Genomic DNA, 24842 nt, shown 5'->3' on the forward strand with positions numbered 1-24842 from the left:
AACTCGTCTAATGGCGGATAGAGGCTCCTTCCCTTATGTGCCTCCCCAGCTCGATCTCTCTTCTTCTCTCCCTTTCCATCCCTTTTTCTAAGCTCTCCCAGGGCATTCTGTCCCTTATTTCTCTTTTCCTCGGGCTCAAGGCCCGTGGAAAGGCCTTTATTCTTCGGTGCACCTTGTTTCCTCTCAACGCTTACTCTCTCTCCCCGCTCTGTCTCTGATAGACTGTCTTGAACCTCCTCCAGGATCCTCTGCCCTGTCTCAACCATTTGCTGACAATCCTTGTCTGTTAAGCACGATCTTACCAGTTTTCACAATGGCATGGTCCCTGCTTTAAGTTTGCCATTCTGCTGTTTCCTAACTAGATCTCCTTTCAGTTTCTCCCAAGAGGCGATAGTTAATGACCCTGAGCACGCATACCATGGCGCTATGCGATCTATCTCTTTAACAAAACCCTCTATAGTCTTAGTGGCGATTTTTAGGCCACACTGCCTCAAGACCGACCGTAAGGTGGTCACTACGGAGTGGAAAGTTCCCATACTGCTCGCTGCCCTGTTATCTAACTGTGCCTGACCGCGACTGAGAACCAGTCAGCAAGCGGTGGAAGCAGTACGTGATCAAAAGAAAAAGAACGAGCCCCATGAAAACATACAAAAAGGCCTCTAACACTGGAGAAATTTCAAGACCGAACATACCTTACAGAGCCTTACGTGTCCCACAGTTCTGAACCGGTCCCGCGAACAGGGGAATCTCCCTTGCGCCGGTGATGATATGCAGTTCCTGGGTTTCTTGGTTCCACTTGTCCCGAGCTATCGTTCTCACCGGCAAGAACACACTCGGACAACCGGATTCTTCTGCAGCAAGCTTTATTGCTTCTTAAGGAGGGAAGACCCAGACCCCGGAAAATGGTGCTGCTTATATAGCCCTCAGCGTGGCATTTCAGCACCTGATGTGGCATGTCAGCTCCTGATTTGTTGCTCGCCTATCACCTCATTACTACGCCCCGAGATAGGCAGTGACTAGGTGTGAGCTCACTCTTGCACTTGTGCACAAGGCTTGTTTACTAGTTAGGCACAGCGGAAGCCAGCACCATCTTATAATGGCGATTGCTCACGGCACGGCTCTCCACAATTTACATTACAATTCATAGCTGTAGCAAAATTACAGCTATGAAGTTGCAACAAAAATAATTTTATGGTTGGGGGGTCACTACAATATTTGGAACTGCATTAGAGGGTCCAGGTCAGTGGATTACAGAAGACCTCAGCCACCTAAGCTCCAGGAAGCCTGTGGGCTGCCCCTTTCTTCCCATCCCAGACTGATATCCTGGTCCTCTATAGCCTGTGGTGTCCTAGAGATGTCCCTGAGCAATTCTTGGCTCAGCACCCTCCACAAAAGTCCCCATTGTCACAATCTAGGGTGTGAACCCCAGCCTGAGAACAGGATTCGTCAAGGTGCCCCCAGCCTCTCAGAAGACTCCATACACCTAGGCTCAATAACGGGGTCTGTGAGACGCCCTCACTTACCCAAACCTCTCGTGCTTTAGAGATGTGGACGCTGAGCTCCCAAGAGAAGATGCTTAGGGAGCCAGTGTCAGAGCTGTGAAGAGGAGAATACCCAGGTTTCTAACTCCTTGTTTGGATTCTGTGGCTTGTTGTGGACTTCTCCGTGCTTCCCTGTCTCTCTGGTGGCTTCTATCCAGCTCTGCAGCCAGATGTAGCCAGCCATCTGAGTTCTCTATTGTCGTTTAGAAATGCAGAGAACGGCGCTGACCTGCTTCCTTGGGGAGGGCTAGCTTAATAAGCATTTTAAGGCTTTTACAGTGAAATGCTCCTCAGAGGCTATTTCCAGGCTCCTGGAAGACATCCCACTCCTGCCTGAGCCTCAGCCTCTCTGCAGCTACTCCAGTCTTCCTCCATTAAACACACACTACAGGAGTCCACAGTGTGTCCACAGGAGTCCTCACCATTCAGAGAGATACCTTTCTCCTTTTGTAAGAATTCTGAACCTTTTCAAAGAGGGCAGCTACTCAATGGCTTTCTTTGCTCCAAAGGCCCCTGTCCATTTCCAGTCAGGGAGAAAGATGGAGTCTCCCACTGGAAGTGCCTGGAATCCCCTCCATGGAAGAGCTGCCCCAGAGGTTTGGCCTGATGCCAACCCTCCTTCCACACACTTACCACCTCTGCTGGGTGTCTCAGAGCACACTTTCAACCTACACATGCCAAGCCAGCACAGACCTTCAACACCAGTAAGGGTCTTCACCAGGATGGATGTTGGGAGAGCATACACTGTAGTGAACAACAGCAGGTGTCTGCCCTTAGAGGATGTTACATACTGAATTACTGTGTGTTTCTCCATCCTAAGCAAAATTAATAAATTAGGAGATTGGGCCTATGTTGTTTGATTAAGGAGAGGGTCCTGACTCCCTAGGGATAAAAATCAATATCAATATAGGATATACATATGTGTGTGTATATATATAGTGTATGTGTATATATATATAGTGTGATATATATATATCCTGGAACTCACTCTATAAACCAGGCTGTCCTCAAATTCACTTATATATATCTACCTGCCTCTGCCTCCCAAGTTCTGGGTGGTACACACTAGCTAAAAGTCACATCTTTAATTCCAGTCCTCAAGAGGCTGAGGCGAGAGGATCTTATATTTGAGGCTAGCCTGGGCTATACAGTGGGGTTTCTGTCTCAGAAACAGAGAACAAAAAATTAAAAAGAGCTGGCCAGGTGTTCAGTTGATGGAATGCTTGCCTAACAGGAAGTCCTAGGTTCTCTCCCCAGCAGGATGTAAACCAGGTGTGGTAGGCACAAGCCTATAATCCCAGCACTAGGGATGACCCGTCCAACAGGTCCAGTTATTCGAGGGTCTCGAGGGGACCTTCTCCTAAGAACCAAATGGGGGGTAGAGAGAGACGAGAACCTTGTGCAATGAACGACACATGGAAGCAGTCTGAGTAGTATCAAGGTCCCGCTTTATTCAGAAAGGCTCAAGGCTTAAATGCACAAGCAAAAGGGGAAGTACAAGTACTTATCAGCAGGAGGGGTGGGGCAGTGGAAATTTTTCTTTTGGCAGCTACACGGGGAAGCAGGAACATGGTGGTATCAGGGTGTGGTCAGGACATCTGGCACTGACTTAGGGCTGGAACATTCTGTGGTTGTTCTTGGAACGGTGCGTCGGTGGCCCGCTTTTGACCCCCTTTTCTTCTCGGGGGGAGAGGCCCAATTCAGAGATCAGGACAATTGTGTTGTCTTAATAGCTCCCAACAGCTCCCCCATTTTAATATTTTTATAAAGGCATATTGTATAATAAGTTTGTGGCCACGTTTTTAACGACCGCCTAAACGTCTGTTTGCTCACCGGGTGATTCTCTAAAACCACGAAGGACACAAAGACAAGTCATCTAGGAGGCTTGAATTAACAGTTCCAGTCTGTTGGGTATAACTTGGGCTAGCCAAGGGATTTAGGAACGAAGTAAGCTCCGTGGGTAGAGATAGAGGTCTGATCCCCAGTGTGCAATGTTAGGGGCCATGTACAGGATTGACTCTCAGGCCTACAGATTTTTACCCAGAGTAACCCTAACCTGCTCCCGTGCCGTTTTTCCTGGGGGAAGGACCCTAGGGCACTCAACCTTCATGCAATCAGACATGCCTCTCAGAGACTGTCTAATAGCTTCCAGACTAATCTCTGTGTAGTGCTTAGCCTTACAACTCTCACAGGCGACGGCTTCAAGTTCCAATTTTNCGATGTGTCTAGCCTGGGATGACTGTTTAGTTTCCAATGTGGCAAGAATGTATATTACCATGTCGGAAGCACAGACTATGGCAATCTATAAATGGCCAAATTTAGGGGGAGGGGAATGATCTTACTTAAGCATTTTATGGAAATTGAGTCTCTCTCCCCGAGATGAGGGTGATGAAGCCGTATCCACGTCTGCCTCTTCTCCAGTAACCTGCTTGTTATCACCAACGTCCAGCCGATGGTAATGAACTGAAACAAATGTGCTTTGAAAGAGATGAATCAATTTGAGATTTAACAAATCAGGTCAATTTCTGAAATGCCCAAAGACCGAAGGAAATCAATAATAGGAGTCCCAATAGGGGCCCAAAAAGGGAGGGCAACAAGGTCGACAGCCAGGGGGAGGTTGAAAACCAATTTTGGTACCATGACTCTTGTTGTTCTCTCTCTCTTTTTCTTTTTTCTAAACTGGCAGTAACCTTGGCAATGATATCTTTAACTAATCCAGTTTTATCAACATACACGCATGCAGCATTCTTCATTAAGTGCAGCGCATAATCCTCCTTGTTGTAGAAAGAGCAAATCTAATCCCCTTCTATTTTGAAGGGCAACTTCTGAAAGGGAGACCAAGGAATCAGTAAGATCATCTAGGCCCCTTTTTATATTCTCAATATCTTGGCTAATAGCCTCATTGAGCAGATGGTAATTGCTCGCATTCTGTTGAGACAACACAAGGGCTGTGGTTCCAGTCCCAGTCCCAGCAGTACCCAGGCCAAGAAGGACCGCAAGGGTCACTGCCGAGATAAGGCTCTCTTTTGTGGCGGGATGGCAAGGAGGCACCTCGGTCCCAAAACTTTAATAAGTCATCTGACTTATGAATACTAAAATTTGGAAAAAGCTGAACCAAGACACAATAATCTCTATTATTTATAAAATCTTGTATAATAATGTACCGTGTAAGGCCCGTGGAACATACCAAAAAGGTATCATTTGGGGCAAGAAGATAAGAATACCTATTTTTATTTACTCTAAACGTGTTATTGCAAATCTCTAGCAAGGGCCGCGGCAGAAGCATACTTGGGCCCAACACACAACTTCCTATCCCAGAGAGCTCTGCCAAGGTAAGCTGAACTGACTCGAAGGGGAGCTGCCTAGCATCTGAAAGCAGGGTAACATTTCCAAATAAGGCTATGCCCTCATAAAAGGGCAGGGAAGCAGAGAAGCACATCCAAAATCTTCAAATTCTGACGCATTATCTCTTTGTGTCTTATCCAGCAAGGCTAAAGCAGAAGCATTCAATATAGACCACAGTAAATCAGTGGAAGAGCCACCCCCCTCCCACCTTCGTACAGGCCCATCGAGGCCTCGGTTCATCCATGTCTGCGTGTTTGGCCACGGGCGGGCCTCCAGCCCCGTGCCAGCGATGGCAGAGTGTTCTTGCTCAGACCCGCTGCCTCAGGCCACAGAAGCCCCAAAGGCCCAGCCTTGGCCTTCAGGCCTAGCCAGTGGCTGCCTCGAGGGTGAGGGCTCCTGGCGTTCACAGGGTCATTCCTTTAAAACACACACATACACACACACACTCACATACACATACACACACACACACACACTCACACACACACACACACACACACACACACACACACTCACACACACACATACACACTCCAGGAAGGGGAGTGGGGAGGCAGATAAATGTGCAAGGGCACAGTGGGAAGGAAGCCCTAGGAGAATTTTTGTTTGTTTTTCAACACAGGGTTTCTCTGTGTAGCCCTGGCTGTCCTGGAACTCACTCTACAGAGCAGGCTGGCCTCGAACTCACAGAGATCCACTACCTGCCTCCACCTTCCATGAGTAACACCACTACCCGGCTGAAATCTTTATCTTAGATTTAGCAGCTCCCAGAACACTATAAAATATGTCTCCACTGTGAAGTTGTGCAGCCTGTGACATTTTCTTACAGCAGTCTGTGGAGAGAACGAAAGGAGGAGTGGATCACAGAGCTGTGAGGAAGACGGGCAGAGAGAGAGAGAGACAGGACAGCAGTGTCACTGTCATTCTGCTGTGTGTGAGACTTGCCAGGGAGCTCAATGAACCTCCAATCTCCCTACCGCCGGAGACTTTCCAATTTAATAAGACTAGGTGTGATCTGAGGGAGGGAGGAGGTGGCTGTTAAAGCCTTCTGGATGATTCCAAAGTACGGGGAAAGTTTAGGAACCACCAGCCGAAGAGCTGTGCAGAATTGAGAGCAGAAAGCGGTGGATGGGGTGAGGGGCAGCAGGAAGATGAGGCAGGGGCACAGCATAGGGGCAGGTGGAAAATGGCAAAGAGCTCATGAGAGGCCTGTTTAGTGGTGGGAGGGAGAGGCAGGATTAGACATGGAGAAGTGGATGGGATAGAGCTATAAAGGGGTGGTCAGGTTTACATCAGCTAGGACGCCTCAAGGAGATGGGGTGGGGATCCGGTATCACAGTGACATTCACCCTTTCAGAGGATCAAAGTTGTTCATCTGGTGAGTGAAAGACATCTTTTGTTGTTTGGTTGTTGTTATTTTTTAGAGACTGGTGTTTCACCTTTTAGCCCCGGCTGGCCTGGCATTTGCTATGTAGACCAAGGTGGCCTCTAAGTCAGAGATCCATCTGCCTCTGCCTCCCAAATGCTGGAATTCTTGTTTTTTATTTTTTCGAGACAGGGTTTCTCTGTGTAATCTTGGCTGTCTTGGAAGTCACTCTGTAGACCAGGTTGGCTTTAAACTCAGAGATCCACCTGCCTCTGCCTGAGTTAAGGTATGTGCCACCACGCCCAGTCTATTGCTGGTACTTAAAGACACACCCCCTCACCAACCCCATGTGACTCTAACTGAGGGATGAATTCTACTTCAAGAGTGCTGGTTTCTAGCTATTTCCGAAGTTACAAAAGAGAACAAAACCTAGGCGCTTGAGAAAAGGAAGAAGTGGTCCAGTGACTTTTTTTCACAGGCCCAAAACCCGGGGATCTTCATTCGAATGGCAGATGTGCACGCAGTGTTGTCTTCTGGCTATGTGACAGGGTCTGAGGATCGTCAAGGCAGTGTTCCCTTGTCCAGCAAGGGGCATTAATTGAGTATCTACTACATGCTGGGCAGAAATGTACACACTTGCTTCCCTTAGAACCGCTTTACAGAGGCAGGAACTCTGGCTCGGTGCAAATGCGACACTTGCCCAAGCCTGGTCTATTTGATTCAGAAGCCAGGGTCATCATCTATCAGACATCTTGTCCGCGTTCACTGGGGAGAGCTCACCCGCTTCTCTGTAGGGGTCCCACCTATGTAGCGACAGTGACTTCTTGGTCTCTTCAGAGAGACAAATCCTGGCTATCATTGTGGGCGAGTGAGGGGCAGGCTGGGCTCGTGCCACGTAAAGAGTGGGGACAGAGGCTGGTGTGTGTCCACCAGGGCTGCGGCTGGCACCGCCCGCACTTTGGAGGGTGCGGGGTCCTGGGAGAGTTTGCGGGGGAGGTGCACGGGGCGCCCTCGCTCGGCCGCACAGGTGTGCCGGGTGCCATGGAGACGGCGCGGCGCCAGCCCCCTCCTTCCCTCCGGTCCAGGAGGCGCGGGGCGGGCAGCAGAGTCCGGCGGACCGCGGCGCTGGGAGGGCGCTGCACCCCGCACCCCAGGGAGTGAGCGCTCCCTGACCGCCTGCGAGCGACCGGTGAAGCGGGGACGAGGGTAACCCACCCAGACCCCAGACCCTTCCTGGACCCAACACATCTGCTGGAAGGTGCCTGCCTCCTTTGGAGAGTTGTCCCGGAGCAGACAGTATGGAGGGTAAGTGACACTAGGGTAGGGGGGGTCAGGGTTGGGTGGGCTATAGACCCAAGAGCAGGGAGGGGGCGGGGACAGGCAGGGAAAAGAGACACTGACCACCTTGGCTGCCAGAGACAGATATTGATACTTGTGTGTTTGTGTGTGTGTGTGTGTGTGTGTATGTGTGACAGACAGACAGACACACACACACACACAAACACACAAAAGATGCAAAGACCCTAAGTGAGGGTCAGAGATAGATCTGAGGGTGCTTCTGTGTTCATGGGGTTGGGAGTGGGGGGAAAGACTTGTGTATGTGCGTGTGTGCCAGAGAGACAGAAACAGGGAAACAAACACTGAGAGACACACGCCAAGAGAGGTCCACAGAGATAATGACAGAGTGATGTGGGGGTGATTCTGTGTCCAGGATATGTGTGTGTGTGTGAAGAGTTTCGGGGCCACCTTTGCGCCTGTGGTACATGTATGTGCACGCATGTGCACCCCATCTCCGATCTGTAAACAGAGGCTATTTTGTGACCAGGTGAGGATAGTTTAGGTACCAGCTTTAGAGAAGTGTTGCCAACTTATAGCTGGCTTGCTGGGCTGGGGAGAGGGATGAAATCCCAGAGGAGGTGGCCTCCATGATTCGTCTAGGAAAGGTCCTCAACTCAGAGGCTGTGAGGAAGGAGAAGCAAAGGCTTAGCCTGGTGGCTTCAGCTGTGTCAGGTGAGGGTCCAGACCCTCTCTCCGCCCACATAAACAAAGGGAGTTACATTTAAGAAACTAAATCTGAGGCTGGTCCACTGGCTTGCTGAGTATCTCTGAGATGATGCCTATGCCTTTCTGTGCTGATGGCTATTCAGATGGTGAATAGAGGGACTTACACGCAGTAGGGCATTGCAAGGGGGGGGTTGCGAAGATAAAACAGGACTAGATGTATTGAATATATTCATACCAGTAAGTGTGAGCTATTGAAAGCCCTGGGATTCCAGTGAGGAATTGCAAGGGGTCACCATCGGAAATTAAAAGGGGGCGGGGGGCTTATAGGAAATCTTGTGAGGTGCACTGGCTGCTTTCCAATGAGCTAGGGTTTGAAAAACACACACACATACAAAGAGATCGGGAGGAATGCGCAGCCCAGAATGTAGGGTCTATAAGAATGAAGGTTAGCAATGTGCTGAAGCCCCAGTGAGCAGAGAGAGAGAGAACAAAGCACGCTGTGAAGGGTTCTACTCAGGATTCGGTGCTCTGGCACAGGGGACAGACAATTTTACTTCACACTGAGCTGAACGGAAGACCAAAACCCCAGAGGGGTATAGTGGACAGAAAGCGTTAAGCCACCTGCAGTGAGCTCACCCTTCAAAGCCAGGACATATGGCATCCCAGGGACCTGCAGACAAGTGTAGATACCATCATTGCTGTAGAGGAAATTACAGCAAATGGAAGAAAAAAAGAAGGGAGGGGGGAAGCCCTGAAGATGGGCACATGTTCTGATTTTCAAAAAGGGTGGAAGGATAATTTCTGAAACCCACTAAACTACTCAATAGAATGTCTGGCCTCTTAGTATGCCAGAGAACATTATTGAATGCAGAGTGAGCATTCGGAAGAATGCAAAGCTTGAGGCTTGGCAGAGGAAGCCGTTCAGTTCCGTCCTCCTACAAAGAGCTGAGTCGTAGTGTGTTCATCCAGACACTGTAAACTAAATGAATTAAGTCAAAGATAAGGTGCACCTGCAGTGACAGACATTAAAGACAGCATGTCAGAGTGGGGTCTGGAGCTAAACGGTACAAGAGCAAGGCTGAGTTCAGTCCCCAGCATGGGGAGATAGACTCCATTTCAGATTGCGTTTATTAACATGGAAATGTGTTCATTGTCCAAGGTGGATGGATTATGTTTTGTGAGTTTATACTATGAATATGTTAAATGACTATTAAAAAACAGATTTAGAATAGATGCAGAATAATCCCCTCATGCAACATTACATAGTTTTATTGATGGGTATCTATCTATCTATCTATCTATCTATCTATCTATCTATCTATCATCTATCTATGAATGAACTGTGTATACCAGGAGAGTTGATAGCACGTATCTCCTTTGGCTTCTCTGGTTTCTGAGTGTCCCCTAAGACAACGTTGCCTCAGAGAAGCAGAAGTGAGATGTGGAGAGATAGCAAAAAGGAAAAAAGGCAAAAGAGGTCTGGGGGTGTAGGCCAGTTGGTAGAGTGCTTGCCTAACGTGCAGGACAGCCTGGGTTCTATTCTATACCCAGCAACTCATAAACTGGGCTTGCTAGTGAATACTTATGATCCCAGCACTTGAAGGGCAGAGGCTACATAACAAGTTCAAGGCCAGCCTGGGCTAAAGGAGAAGGGGCTTTAACTGCTGCTCATCCCTCTCTACTGGTTGAAGGCTATTCCACTTCGTAAGTTCTGGGTTGCTCCTGCTATGGCTTCGGAAAGCAAAGCAGAAAGACTCTGGGTGCAGGCAGGATGATGGGACATTGACTATACAGGGCTAAGCCAAGGGGATTCGGTGCACAGCAATCAAATGCGTTATCCCTGTGAGCGTATCTCAGGGCATCCCCATCTGGAGGAGGCTTTCCCTCTGTCTTTTGTGGCACTGGGAGCTGTGCCCATCTTTTCAGAAGTTAAAAACAGAGCCACAGGAACAAGAACACATTTGGAGCTGGCGTTGGAACTGGGCAGGCAGACACTTGCTTGGCACACCTCAGGCTCCGGGTTTGAGCTCCAGCTCAGCAAAACAAACACAAATTTTCAGGAAAAAGGTAAATTTGGTGTTCATTAGGAGCCTATGTAAAAGCAAAGCACATCAAATTTCCTGTCTCGGGCTGGGTTCCTGGGAGATAAGCAGATGAATTCTAGTCCCTTTGTGTGAACTCTCAAGAAACGCAACGCACAGGATTGATGAGGGGTCTTGAGGGCTGACGCAAAGGCTGTCATTAGAGCTTGACAGCAATCTCTGGGTGCCCGAGAAGGGGAAGGAAGAACATATTTATCACATCTGTAGCTACAAGCCCACACAGCCACAAGGCAACAGACTCGGGATTTAAAGCTGAGGCCTGGAGAAACGGCCCAGTGAGTACCGGGCCAAGCCTGAGCTCCTGAGTTCAGTCCCTCACCACCCACATAAAAAAACAGGCTGGGGGCGGGCATCTGTAATCTCGGTGCCTGAAGGAGGGAGGGGAGGAAGGCTGGGGTAAGTAGATCCCGAGGGCATAAGGGTCGGGGGTTGATGGCAAACTATAGGTTCGGTGAGAGACCTGTCTGAAAAAATGAGGTGGAAGCCAGGCTGTGGTGCCCGGTCACAGCACTCAGGAAACAGAAGCAGGCAGAGCTCCATGAGTTCCAGTCTAGCCTGATCTACATACGCTTGCCCTAACGGAAACCTAAACATAATTCTAACTGTAACCATAACCCTGACCCTGACCCTAACCATAAGCCTGGAAACAACCTTAAGTTTCCTGTTTAAGAAACCTGTGGGCAGTTTTCTATCACATCCATTGGCAAGGCTAGGACGAATGGTTTACTCTGTGCTCATGCAGTACTTAAAGGAGATAGGAATCTGTAGTGCCTCCGTTAAAACACAGGAGCCAAAGTGCAGGAAAATAACAAAGAACAGTGTCCTGTTAGTAAGACAGCGCCACATCCATTAAAGAGATTACTAAATGCACAATATGTTTTGGGGGAACAAAAACCTTGAATTTCCTCTTAAATGTACATGTGAGCAAGCAGAGTTTTTTTTTTTTTTTTTTTTTTTATAAGCCAAGGCTACATAATGAAATTCTGTCTCAAAAATAAAAGAAAAATTGGTAGATAAAGATACCCAAAGCTGAAATCTAGCCTCCACAGACACATTCACACCACACATACAAAATAGACACGTCTTGCTGGAGGATAAAGAGAGATTTTTTTTTTTTTTCTTTTGGAGACAGGGTTTCTCTGTGTAGCCCTGGCTATCCTGGAACTCACTCTGTAGACCCGGCTGGCCTCGAACTCAGAAATCCGCCTGCCTCTGCCTCCCAAGTGCTGGGATTAAAGGCGTGTGCCACCACTGCCTGGCTGAGAGAATTTTTTAAAATGTATTTGTGTGTGTGTGTGTGGTGTGTGGTGTGCATGCATGTGCGAGCACTGTGCATGTCCCAGCTGTATGTGGAGGTCAGATGACAGCTTTGTGGAAGCAGTTTTCACTGTCCACTTGTGCTGCCTCGGGGGTGACAGTGACTTCTCCCCATTCCTTTCCCCTCCTCCTCCTCCTCCTCCACCACCACCAAGGTCTCTCTATGTGCCCCTCCCCCCATTATCCTAGAACTTGCTCTATAGACCAGGCTAGCCTTGGACTCACAGAGATCTGCCTGTCTCTGTTCCCAAGTGTTAGGATTAAGGGTTCTGGAGATAACTCAGGTTGCCAGAGTTCTGCACACAGGCCTTTACCTGCTGATCCAGCTTGCAAACCCACAGGTGGTGGAATTCAAACCGAGTAGCTAAACCAGAACTAAGACCTGGAAGGGGACTCTGAGCCGTAGACGCTTCCTCTCAAGCCCTGAAGGTAGGCGCTACAATCTGCAGAGCCCCCTGCATCGGCCCAATGCCACTGGAGCATGCCTGATGAAGGCTAAGTTGGAAGAAAGACTGTATCCCAATCAGACTCCAGAGCGGTGGCTTTTCCCTGGAAGTTCCTGGCAGCCTTCACAGCTAGTCGGAGTTGAGATACTGAGAGTAGGACTGGGAGTGTAGCTCCGTGGGTAGAGTGCGTGCATAGCATTTAAAAAGCCCTAGGTTCAATCCCCTGAGCTTCATGGAACAAGTCCACACTCCCAGCAATGAAAGCGGGAAGATCAGAAGTTCAAGGTCATTATTGGCTGTTTGAAACCAACCTGGGTAACATGAGACTCACTTAGAGGCAGAGACACAGACAGACAGACAAACACACAGAGAGAATATGAATATGAATATGAATGTATGTATTTCTGCCGGGTGTGTTGACTCCAAAGCAAACAACTCAGAAAGAAAGGTCCGGGCTCTGAGAGCCTACGGGGTCCTGGCTGAGCAGCTGTTCAGTGCTGAGTGAGGGAACCGGAAACTGAGTGTGTGGTCAGTAGGACGTGGTGAGTGTCTACCAGTTCTTCTAAGATGCACACAGAAAGATGCAAGTTCAGTCTCTGCTCTCATTAGCAACTGAAACTGCGTCAAGAGTGCAGCACTTCTTTTGAAATGCAAATGGCACAGAGACTCAGACTAAAGAAGGTCCTGAGTCACTTCCTCAGCCAGGGTTCAAGTTTATCAAAGTCTCTATTTTTTTAAAGACAGGTTTTTTTTTGTTTTGTTTTGTTTTGTTTTTTTTGTTTTTTTGGTAGCCCCTGGCTGTCCTGGAAGTCCTTTTGTAGACCAGGCTGGCCTTGAATTCACGTAGAACCCTCGGCCTTGGTGGGACTAAAGGCATGCACCACCACACCCTGCTGTTTTCTTTTTCTTTTTTTTTTAAAAACAGAATTCCAGGACAGGTAAGGCTATACAGAGAAACCTTGTCTCAAAAAAATAATTAATTAATTAATTAATTACGTATGTGGGGGGTGGAGTGGGGGTGTATCTACAGATGAGGGCAGACCTTCCCCCAGGCCAAGAAATGGTGTCAGTTCCCCTGCAGCTGCAGCCCCAGCCCCCACCCCACAACCCAAAGTGGGTGCCGGGAACTCACACTGCAGCCCACTGCTTAGCCATCCCTCCTGCTCCACTGAAATCTTTCCTCAACAAGCTGCTGCTAAGAAGCTAGAGAGAAGAAACCCACTTTGGTCAGGGACACTGAAGCTCTGGGTGCTGACAGGGTGTTAGGAAGTGTTGCAGAAGAATGGTTCCTTAGCTGAGACCAGAGTAGCTCTGGGTCTGCCTCTGCCGGTTTTGTCTTCTTTCTTCAGGTCGGTTTTCTATTGTTTGTTTGGAAACAAGGTTTCATGTAGCCCAAGCTGGCCTAAAACTCACTCTGTAGCGGAAACTCACTTGAATTCCTGATCTTCCTGCCTTCAGGTGATATTTTAAACGATCCTTCTGGTATTCACCATGTCAAACGTGCATAGGCATTGGAAGTCAAGGCCCTCTCCTGGTTAATCAAGGAGCCCTCATTGGGCACTAAAGGGTTTTACAGGTGGCATAATGGTTTCAAAGAAGACAAGGAACTGGGAAATAGCTGAGCCAGAGCAGAAGCTCAAACTCACAACATGTCTCCAGATTACTTGATGGACCATGAATCCTGAGGTCAAGTAGGGGGCAGAATCACTGTGCCACCGTGTATTCTGAAAGCAAGTTTCCTTAGCTTTGAGCTTTGGTTTTCCGGTGAGGTGAAAAGAATTCTCCTTTCCTGGTCAGAGGTAGTTTGATACTATCAGATACAGTAACTGGCAAGGTGATGCACATCCTAATCCCAGCACTTGGGATGTGGATGCAGGAAGACCAAGGGCAGCCTAGGCAGCATGGGCCCACCCCTCCCCCTGTTGGAAAGTGCCAATAACCCTGAAAAGAACAGAACACAGAGTCTGTGCCGCGCCGGGCAGCTAAAGCAGTGCATAGAGGAAAATTCATTGCTCTTAGAAGTAGGTATCAGGGCTGGAGAGAGGGCTCAGAGGTTAAGAGCACTGACTGTTCTTCCAGAGGTCCTGAGTTCAAATCCCAGCAACCACATAGTGGCTCACAACCATCTGTAATGAGATCTGATGCCCTCTTCTGGTGTGTCTGAAGACAGCTACAGTTTATTTATACACAATAAATAAAAAAATGCCTCTTAAAAAAAAAAAAAAAAGAAGTAGGTACCAACCTTCACTCTCCACCTCTGCTCTAGCTGTGCATCAGATGGTGGTAGCATTTGAAACTGGATAAGGCATGGCTGCCACCCCTAAGATGTATCCAGTATAGAGGCAGGAAACAACCTTCTATATGAAGTTACACTAGGAAGCAGAAGAGGGTGAGCAGTGTGGTATTAAGAGATGGAGCAGGCTGGCCTGGAAGCAGCAGTCACCACAGAGCCTAGACAGGAAACTAAAGAGCATGTTCAACCTGACCTACAGCAAGATGGAAGATGGCAATCTCTGTCCCCTTTAAGTCTGTCGGGATTTCGCTTACCTTAAAATAAACAAAGAAATAAATAACCTGCATGCATGTGCACCATGTGTGTGTCTGGTGCCCTCGGAAGCCAGAAGCTTCCCTGGAACTGGAGTTGCAGATGGTTGTGAATGAACACGTGGTGGCTGGGAACCAAACCCAGACCCTCATGAAGAGCCGTGAGCATGAGTGTGCCTAACCACTGAGCCACCTACCTACCTCTCTAAAGTGTGGAGTCCCTTTCAATGGACTGAGGGAGTATGCTTAATATGGGAGAGAAGAGAAATTCAGTTCCCAGAAGTAAGGACTGAAAGTGTTTCCAGATGATGGTGGCACCTGCCTTTAATTCCAGCACTCAGGATCAGAGGCAGGCAGATCTCTGTGAGTTCAAGGCCAGCCTGGTCTACAGAGCTAGCCTGGTCTACAGAGCTAGTTCAAGGACAGCCAAGGCACCAGGCAGTGGTGGCGCATGCCTTTAATCCCAGCACTTGGGAGGCAGAGGCAGGCAAATTTCAGAGTTCGAGGCCAGCCTGGCTTACAGAGTGAGTTCCAGGACAGCCAGGGTTATACAGAGGAAACCCTAGTCTTGTAAAAATAAATAAATAAATAAGTGGGGGTGGGGTGGGGGGGCACACCTAGTGTTATTAGTCAGAAAGCAGCAGGTAAGAGAGAGCTACTAGATGAGTTCTGCAAAGCCCATTTCAGATGGGGTGGGCTCCTTATTCACTTCAGCCACTAGATGGGGACTGGGCTCTGAGAAGTTGTGGGTCCAGGGAACTAAGGGAAGCCTTTTCTATTATAACTTCTCTAGAGGGGGCAGATGTTCTAGGATGACCTACGGCTTTGCTATGGGGACATGCACGATTTGAGGCCATTGGGACTGGAAGGCATTGGGACTGGGCAGGGAATGCAGAGATAGGACCGGTCATTTACAATACCTGGTTACATCTGCCCTAGCTAGGGACGGGGCTTGGGACAGGTGTGGCTAAACCATCCCTACCTTGTTTCCCTGCACCGGGATGGGTGCTTCTTAATCCTCAGCAGGGTTTGGTCGGTTGAAGGGGGTGGGGCCTGACCACTCCAGGCACTGATCTAATTGTAACCGGCCTGCCTGGTCCAACAAGCATTTAGGAGGTTAAAAGGCTTGTTTGGGGTTAAAATGGAGATTCTGTGGTTAAGAGCACTGGCCGGTTAGGCTTACTATCTTCTGTAACAACAGTTGGTGGCCTGGCGCCCTCTTCTGGCCTCTTTAGGCACCAGGCACCGAAATGGTGCACAGATACACAGGCAGGCAAAATGGTTACAGGCATAAAATTAAGGGGGGGGGGGGAGGCTTATTTGGTACTCCAGTTAGTTGCTCAGGTTTTTCTGCTCCAAGGATTCTGGAAGGCTCACTTGCTCCCATTTACCAAAATGGACAGGAATTAGAGAGGCCAGAAGTAAGGAACCCAAATTACAATGGAGAGAGAGCTGGAGAAGGTGGGCTTTGGCTCTGTCTGTAGCAGTGGTGGGATTCCTGTACCCCACTCCCACCCCCACTGCTCTCCTGAGTAGCCTTAGTCCAGGCTCACTTCCTCAGGAACAATTCCAAGTGAAGCAGCCATCACTGTGGCCCTCTGTGCTTCCTGGTAGGCAGCAAATGCCATCAGGAAGCAAGCCACGATATAGTATGACTTCCATCCCAGTGTTCAAGAAGCAGGCAGATCTCTCTGTGAACTTGAGGCCTGCCTGATCTACACAGGTAGTTCCAGGCCAGCCAGAGTTCCATAGGGAGACCTTGTCTTAAACAAAAACAAAACAAAAAGAAGCAAGCCTGGGGGTGTAATCCAATCAGAAGATAGCCTGCTTAGCATCCTTAAAGCCCTGGGTCAGCCTCAGCCCCATAAACTGCGCAGGTGGAGGCAGCAGGATTAGAAATTCAGGGTCATTCTTGACCACATAGGGAGTTCAAGGCTAGCGTGGCTACTTCAAACTTCACAAAAGCAACCCTCAGCTGGTGATTTAGTTAGGGTCTCTATTGCTGTGACAAAACAGGAGCTGATGCAGAGGCCATGGCAGTGTGCTGCTTACAGGCTTGCTTCCCGTGGCTTGCTCAGCCTGCCTTTTTTTTTTTATAGAACTCAGGACCACCGACCCAGGGATGGAACCACTTACAATGGGCTGAGCCCTCTGCCATCAATCACTAATTAACAAATTGCCTTAAAACTGGATCTAAGCCGGGCGTGGTGGCGCACACCTTTAATCCCAGCACTTGGGAGGCAGAGGCAGGTGGATTTCAGAGTTCGAGGCCAGCCTGGTCTACAAAGTGAGTTCCAGGACAGCCAGGGCTATACAGAGAAACCCTGTCTTGAAAAACCAAAAACAAACAAACAAACAAACAAAACTGGATCTAATTATCTGGAGGCATTTTCTTCAGATAACTTGGGTCAGGTTGATATAAATCTACTCAGTATAGCCTGTGAGGTGGCTCAGCTGGTAAAAGTCTTTGCTCCGAGGCCTAATGACCTGAGTTTGATTTCCCCAAACCGACCAGATGGACGGAGAGAACTGACACCTGCAAGCTATGGAACTTCTGACTTCTGGAAGCGCGCGCGCGCACACACACACACACATACACACACACACACACACACATACACGGTAAATGCATCCAGCATTGTTTAGTCAGCTGTAAGTTATAGCCCCAAGCCTCCTTTTCAAACCAGGTTGCTGTCCCCCATTCCTTTTACAATGGATGAATGACCATCCGGGGCTACCAGCTTCCAGGCCACGTTCTCAGCTCCTTAGTCAGTACCTCTGCCTTTTTGGAATAGTGCTGTCCCCATGGAAGAGTGGATGACCTGTTGAGAGGCAGTGGGGTTTGGAGAGGGAGACCACAAAACCTTACTATGCTCTCTCTGCCTGCCCCTATCTTAGGGGTACTGAACTTGGACTCTGAAGCCCCCCCCCCCCAGAGGCCCAGGATGCCCCACCTGAGTCCCCTTATATTAGCCAAGATGCTGAGGATACAAGCAACAGATGCTGGTGCCAACTAACGCTGGTGCCAATTGGAAACTTATAGGAAGGGGGTTGGGCAGTCATTGGGGTGGACGGCAAAGCTGGGTTACTAGGACCCACAGTCAGATCCAAAGCAAGAGAACTCCCACTGGCTGGCATTTGGTTAGGGATGGGTGCACACTTCTGACTGGCAGTCGCTCCAATGCTGCATGCCGGGGCAAGGGCTGGCTCCTCCTGGATACAGCGTGGTCCCCACCCACTTGTGCTCACTGTGCCCCTGAAAGTGTGTGCTCTGTTGAGAGAGGAACCAACACATTCAAGAGTCATAATTTCCTTCTGGACAGGAAGCATTTCACGCCAGATCAAGGGAAAGCCCTTAAAAGCCTCTGAAAAGAAAAAGCATCAAAATACATCAAAGGCTTTGGTGATTCCCGCCCATTAAGCCTCACAAAAGTTTAGCACGCGAGAGGAAAGATAACACAAGTCAGTAGCTCTGAAATCACAAGGAACTCATCAGAGGAGCTTTAAAAGAGAGCATTCGCAAATGCCACCTCCAGATCCTGACCCACAGCGGGTAGAAGGAATATCTCCTTAAAATCGGGGCGATCGCGGTGTGTGCCTCAAAGCCACCGGCAACGTCAGGGTTTTATTGCATGCTGCCATTTCCCTGAGATCAGAAAGTCAAAATCAAAAGTTGGAATGAAAGAAACAACAACAAAGTCACCCGAGGAAATACCACACACACACACACATTCCATGGACGAAGACTGTCGTTCAAATAAGAAATCATGGCCAATTTGCATAAGCACATTTTATATGGAATAGAGATAAAGAGTGCGTGTTTATGCTGTTTTGTGATTATTACAGCAGAGGTCAGGGTCAGTATTTTCCCCCACGCCATCAGACCTCCTTTTAAACATCTTGATAAAACCCCTGAAGAAGAGTGGCTGGTCTGGGAACCAGACACTCAAGTAGGCGCTGACCAGTTTTGCCTCTGTCTAAAGACTCCCTGGCTGGTGCGCCGCCCCTGCTGTGCGCAGCTGCACTCCAGACTCCCTGGCACTCCAGACTCCCGGAGCACCACAATCTGCCAATCTGACGAAAAGGTTACACTGAGTTCTTTTTTGTTTGTTTTTTTTTTTTTCGAGACAAGGTTTCTCTGTATATCCCTGGCTGTCCTGGAGCTCACTTTGTAGACCAGGNTGGCCTCGAACTCAGAAATCTGCCTGCCTCTGCCTCCCGAGTGCTGGGATTAAAGGCGTGCGCCCCCACGCCCGGCTCCTGAGTTCTTTTTTTTAAAGGGCATCTCCCACATTGCCAATGAGTTTGAACTTTTTGTTTCGTGTGGCTATTAGCCATCTGTCCCGTATGGTGCTCTGTGCCACTGGCAGTCCCTAATGTGGTGTTCTTCAGGGGTTCCAAGGTCGGGGTTCACCAATAAGCTCTTAAAGGTTGTATTGGAGGGATCTGGGGCGGAACTATTATGTGTTACCGGGACAAACCAGGAGGTGGCGCCAACGATCCTGTCGGTGGGAAGAAGGCTGTGAACTCCAGGGCACACCTAGACTTGATCTCCGCTGGGCTCCTTCATTTGTATATATGATGATCCAGTATTCTCCAAATTGCTGCAGCTAGGCTACCATCAGAAGTAGCCTTCATCCATGAGAACTTGACCTCTGTCCATTGTAGTAAGAGGAGTCTCTGGTTCCCAGAAGTGATATAATCAACCCTGGGCCACAGCCAGGAAATAATTTCATTGTTTGTTTGTTTTTCGGTTTTCAAGACAGGGTTTCTCTGTATAGCCCTGGCTGTCCTGGAACTCGCTTTGTAGACAAGGCTGGCCTGGGACTCAGAAATCTGCCTGCCTCTGCCTCCCAAGTGCTGGGATTAAAGGGGTGCGCTACCAACTCTTGGCTCTTTTGTTTGTTTCTTATGGAGATTGAACCTTGAACTTTGTGAATGATAGGCAAGTACTCTACCACCAAATCACACCTTATCTAATACTTTAAAGTTTAAAACAGGGGCTGGAGAGATGGCTCAGCCGTTAAGAGCACTGACTGCTCTTCCAGGTCCTGAGTTCAAATCCCAGCAACCACATGGTGGCTCACAACCATCTGTAATGAGATCCATTGCCCTCTTCTGGTGTGTCTGAAGAGAGCAACAGTGTACTCATATACATAAAATGAATAAATACATCTTTAAAAAATATATAAATAGATGGCTGAGAGCTAGAGAAGGAGCACTTGCCTAGCAAGTGTGAGGTCCTTGGTTCAATCCCCAGCACTGCAGGGAAGCCAATAAAAATCTGAGTTGGAGAGATGGCTCAACGGGTAAAGTGCTTGCTGCAAGCATGAGGGGGGCCAGAGTCTGACCCTGCCTCCAGAACCCGCATCAAAAAGCTGAGGGCTGTGGCATGCGTCTCTGCTGGGGAGCCAAAGACAAGGGGCTTGCTGGTTAGGCAGTCTAGCCAAGCTGGTAAGGTTTGCTGTAAGCAGACAACAGCTAATGAAGACATTTGACATTGCCTCTGGCCTCAAACTCATATGTACATATGTGCACGCAAGCGCACACACACACACACACACACACACACACACACACACCACACAACACACAACACACCAGATATAAAAACTGGACAGATGGCTCAGTAGTTACAAGCACTTTATATTCTTGCAGAGGACCCTGGTTCCAGTTTCCAACACCCACTCTATGGGTCACCACCATCTGTAACTCCAGCTCCAGCAGGCCTGGCAACCTCTCCCAGCTTCCTCAGGCACCAGCCACAAACATGGCGTCCATAAATACATCCAGGCTGAACACTCTTACACATAAAACCAAATCTTTTCTTGAGATTAAATAAATAAATAAAATTTAAAAACCGAGTGTTGATTCCTTTTCCTCCCCCTAACCCCAAGGGTTCCTAGCTCTCTGGGTCAGGGATAAGACCTGAGACTCTCTGAGGAGTTCCATTTGATGCTGATGCTGGTAACTAGGTAGCTAAAAGCCACACTCAAGAGAGACACTGTACTCTGACCACTCTAGCTTGACTTTTGCTGCTGCAGGTATGGCCTTAAGCTCATCAGGGTACCCTAGAGGCAGCCTTCATTATATCCTGAAGCCTCTGGGATCCCCATCCAATCAGGGAATGTAATTGGGCTCAGCAGATGCAAAGTTCACAGGATATAATCCTAAGGGCAGCTGGCAGATCCCAGAAAGGTCAAGCGAAGGGTGTTAATGAGATTCTGGTTGCTGGCATGGAACTCAGGCTGCTGGAAGTGTGAAGGCTCCAGGTCAGGGGAAACTGACAGGAAGAGGGAAGTTTTCCTCAGGGAGTATGCAGGGCTGGGAGCTGGGTTAAGTCTCGGGATGGATGCCCAGGTGTTTAGACATCAGAGATGAGCAAGGTCATCCACACACTTTTCATGGGCAGACTTTGGGTGATTGACAGCCGAGCAAAGGAAGTGGGGGCAGCAGGTTAAGATCCAGCCTGAAAGGCATCCGGCAACTTCCTCTACCTATGTTTCTGCTCCATTATTGTTGGTTGTCTATTGAGCTATTTACCATAACGAGACCCTGTCGAGATACCAGGAACACTGCAACCAGTAAGACAGGGAAGAAAGAGCCCTCAAGTCCAGGAGAGAGCTTTTTGCTTGTTTTTTTTGAGACAGGGTTTCTCTGGGTAGCCCTGGTGTCCAAGACCTTACTCTGTAGACCAGACTGGCTTTGAACTCATATCCACCTGCCTCTGCCTCCTGAGCAGTGGGCTTATGCCACCACTGCCAGGCTCTTAAGCACTTTTTTTTTTATGTGCATTGGTATTTTGCCTGTATCCATCTGTGTAAGACTGTCAGATCCCCTGGAACTGAAGTAACAGACAGTTGTGAGCTGCCATGTGACAGAGTCATCTCTCCAAGGCCCCTCTTAAGCACTCTTAAGGGAAAAGGACAGTAAACCTCTAAATAAATCATTGGCAGAGTGAAGAACACAGACAAGACCTAATGAGAGGCATGGTGGGGGCTCCTACTTTAAAATACCGTCATCAGCTTCAGCTTCCCTAGGAAGACATTAGAGTTTAGAGAAAAAGGAGGGGAAGGGCAAAGTCCCTGGGTCTGGAAAGTGCAGGAGAGGGTGTGCAAGTGGTCTGAGCTTAGTGTGCAAAGGGAAAATGGAGAGGCCAGCAGTGGTCAGAGTCTGCTGTGGGCTCAAGACTGGGTTAAGGAGAGCCTAGACGTGGAAGGTCGGGTCAGGAAGATGGAGAGTTCGAGGCCAAGGACTACAGGGATGAATGACTCAGTGGTTAAGAGCACTTACTGCTCTTGCAAAGGGCTTGAATGAGATTCCCAGCACCCACATGGCAGCTCACAGCCACCTGTGACACCCCTGGGTGGGGGGGAGGGACGTATGCACATGGTACACAGACATAAATACAGTCTAAATACTCATACATGTAAAATAAAAATAACAAATCTTAGAGAGAGAAAGAGAGAGAGTTCAAGGTCAGTCTCAGCTATATAGTGAGTGGTGGTCATTGTGGATGATATGAGACACTTTAAAAGAGAGAGATCAAGCTGGGAAGATGTGTTACACTCCTTTAGTCCCAGTACTCGGGAAGCAGGGGCAGGCAGATCTCTGAGTTTGAGGCCAGCCTGATCTACAGAGCGAATTCTAAGACAGCCAAGGAAGCTTTGAAAGAAAAGAGAGAGGGAGAGGAGAAGGGGGAGGGGGAAGAAGAAGAAGAAGAAGAAGAAGAAGAAGAAGAAGAAGAAGAAGAAGAAGAAGAAGAAGAAGAAGAAGAAGAAGAAGAAGAAGAGAGAAAAGAGTGAGAGACTCGATCAAGTGAGACCACCAGGCAACCCAGACACTCTCAGATGACACCTTTAGCTTTAAGGGCAGATTCCAAGAACTGCAGAGCACAGAGTGTGGAGCTTCGGAAATGGTACCACAAGAGAGCAGCCTGCAACATCCAGCCTGCAACATTCAACCCCACAGACGAGCCGTGTCGTCCTCAAGATAGACAAGTTGCCGGGCTTGGGAGGTGGGGAAGAGAAGGGGAGTGGCAGCGAGTGAGGTGGGAGGGAGTGGGTTTTCTTTATTTAAACGTGCACTTGTGTGTGTGTGTGTGTGTGTGATGTATATGTGTGTGGAGATGTGATAGGATATGAGTGAAGATCAGAGGGCAGTCTGTGTGGGAGTAGGGTCTCTCCTCCTACCACGTAGGTCCCAGGGATCAAACTCAGTCATCAGGCTTGGTAGAAGGCATCTTACCTGCTGAGACATCTCGATGACCTGGTTGGGCTTGGTGGAAAGGTCTCATGTAGTTCAGGTTGGCCTCAAACTTAGTATGTCACCAAGAATGACCTTAAACCTCTCATCCTTCTGACTCTGGAGTTCTAGGGGTATGGGTGTACCCTAGCCCTTGGCTTGCATGGTGCTGGGGTTGGAGCCTGTGGCTTTGTGGATGTTAAGTCAAGCTTCCTATCAGCTGAGCTCCATCTCTAGCTCCTGGACCATGAGTTTAAAAAAAGAAAAGTAGAAGGCTATTTTTAAAAAAAAGATGCAAAACTATTTTTCAGTGAAAAGAAATGTCGGCTGACACTCGCTTCAGAGCAACTGAGGAGGAAAGTCAATGGATGCTGCAGGTGGACAGACTTCCCGTGGGAGTCCTTTTTACCATTCCATTTCTCATGGTTCATTAAACTTTATATTTCTGCATGTGTTCACCAAAATAATCTCTCTTGTACGTGCCTGGATATATATATGTATATATATACATATATATACATATATATATATTCTATTAAAGGTGTTTGAATGCTGTTGGAGCTCTTGAAAGGCCTGCGTGTGGGGGAGTACCATCCTCTCTTAGCTCCTTCTCCATCAGTAGACCCCTCATCCCGCCACACCCTCCTACGGCCCCCACTGGCTCCTGCAGCCCTTGATGCTGCCAGTGCAGTAGCCTGCTGCCCCCAGGTGTCTATCTCCAGCCCGTGCGTGTGTGCGTGCGTGCGTGCGTGCGTGCGTGCACTGCGCCTCGCTCATAGCCAGTGGCTGAGTGCTGGGCTCCACAGAAAGACTCCCCAGGGCCACTTGATCCTCCAGAATGGGCCCCATCCAGCCCCAGAGGAAGACATGAGGGGAACTTTTGAGACAACACCATGACTCACCACAGCTAATGACTTCCCAGAAGAGTTATGATTGGACACTGGACTGCTCCCGCCGAAAGAGGACTAGGGAAACACACACTCAGCCTGCTGCTAATGAGAAACATGTGGACAGGGTGCCTCCATAGATACTTACTGCAGGGCAGGTAAACCCAGCGGGGGGCCAGGTGCAAAGAGAAAGAATAGGTTGCTGTTGTTGCTTGGAAGTCCTAGAAGCATGGGCAACGAGTGTCTTGCTTTGTTTTTCTTTTCTCTTCTTTTCTTTCTCTCTTTCTTTAAAACTTATTTATTTAATGTATGTGAGTACACTGTAGCAGTGCCCTTCATGTGGTTGTTGGGAATTGAATTTTAGGACCTCTGCTCACTCCAGTCAGCCCCGCTGGCTCAGGCCCAAAGATTTATTTATTATTATACATAAGTACACTGTAGCTGACTTCAGACACACCAGGAGAGGTCATCAGATCTCATTATGGGTGGTTGTGAGCCACCATGTGGTTGCTGGGACTTGAACTCAGGACCTCTGGGAGAGCAGTCAGTGCTCTTACCCACTGAGCCATCTCGCCAGCCCCTTGCTTCATTTTTCTATTGCTATAACAAAATATCCAAGATTGAGTAGTTTATTTATAAAGAATAGAAATGTAGCTCATGATTCTGGAAGCTGAGAAGTCCAAAAGCATGGCCCTTCTGTTCAGGGCCTGTTTCCTGCATTCTAACATGGTGAGGGCATCGCGTGGCCAACTAGAACAAGCACGTGCGCTGGAGAGAGGCCTCGGCCATCGAGTGCACTTGCTCTTTGTGGTGGTGGAAGTGGTTCCATTAGGAGGCGTGGCCTTGTTGGAGGAAGTGTGTCACTGTGTAGGCGGGCTTTGAGGGTTCCTAGTGCAAGTGCTACCCAGTGCAGAACACTCAGTCACTCCTGCTTGTCTTACGATCAAGATCTAGAACTCTCAGCTTCTTCTGCAGCACTGTGTCTGTCTGCATGCTGCCAGGCTTGTTGCTATGATGATAATGGACTGAACTTCTGAAACTGTAGG

General features: G+C 48.7%; 1 protein-coding gene across 1 annotated transcript in view; it reads left to right on the plus strand.

The window, feature by feature from the left end:
* The first annotated feature begins 7508 nt into the window (after positions 1-7508).
* Npffr1 (neuropeptide FF receptor 1) overlaps positions 7509-24842 on the plus strand; it is a 31649-nt gene continuing 14315 nt past the window's right edge. Inside the window, exon 1 of the mRNA XM_021175044.2 lies at positions 7509-7557. Within this exon, the coding sequence (XP_021030703.1) occupies positions 7551-7557 (7 nt within the window). The 5' untranslated portion in view covers positions 7509-7550. The remainder of the gene's footprint in view (positions 7558-24842) is intronic.

The sequence above is a fragment of the Mus caroli genome, chromosome 10, assembly GCF_900094665.2.
Source record: "Mus caroli chromosome 10, CAROLI_EIJ_v1.1, whole genome shotgun sequence".
Taxonomy (NCBI): Eukaryota; Metazoa; Chordata; class Mammalia; order Rodentia; family Muridae; genus Mus; species Mus caroli.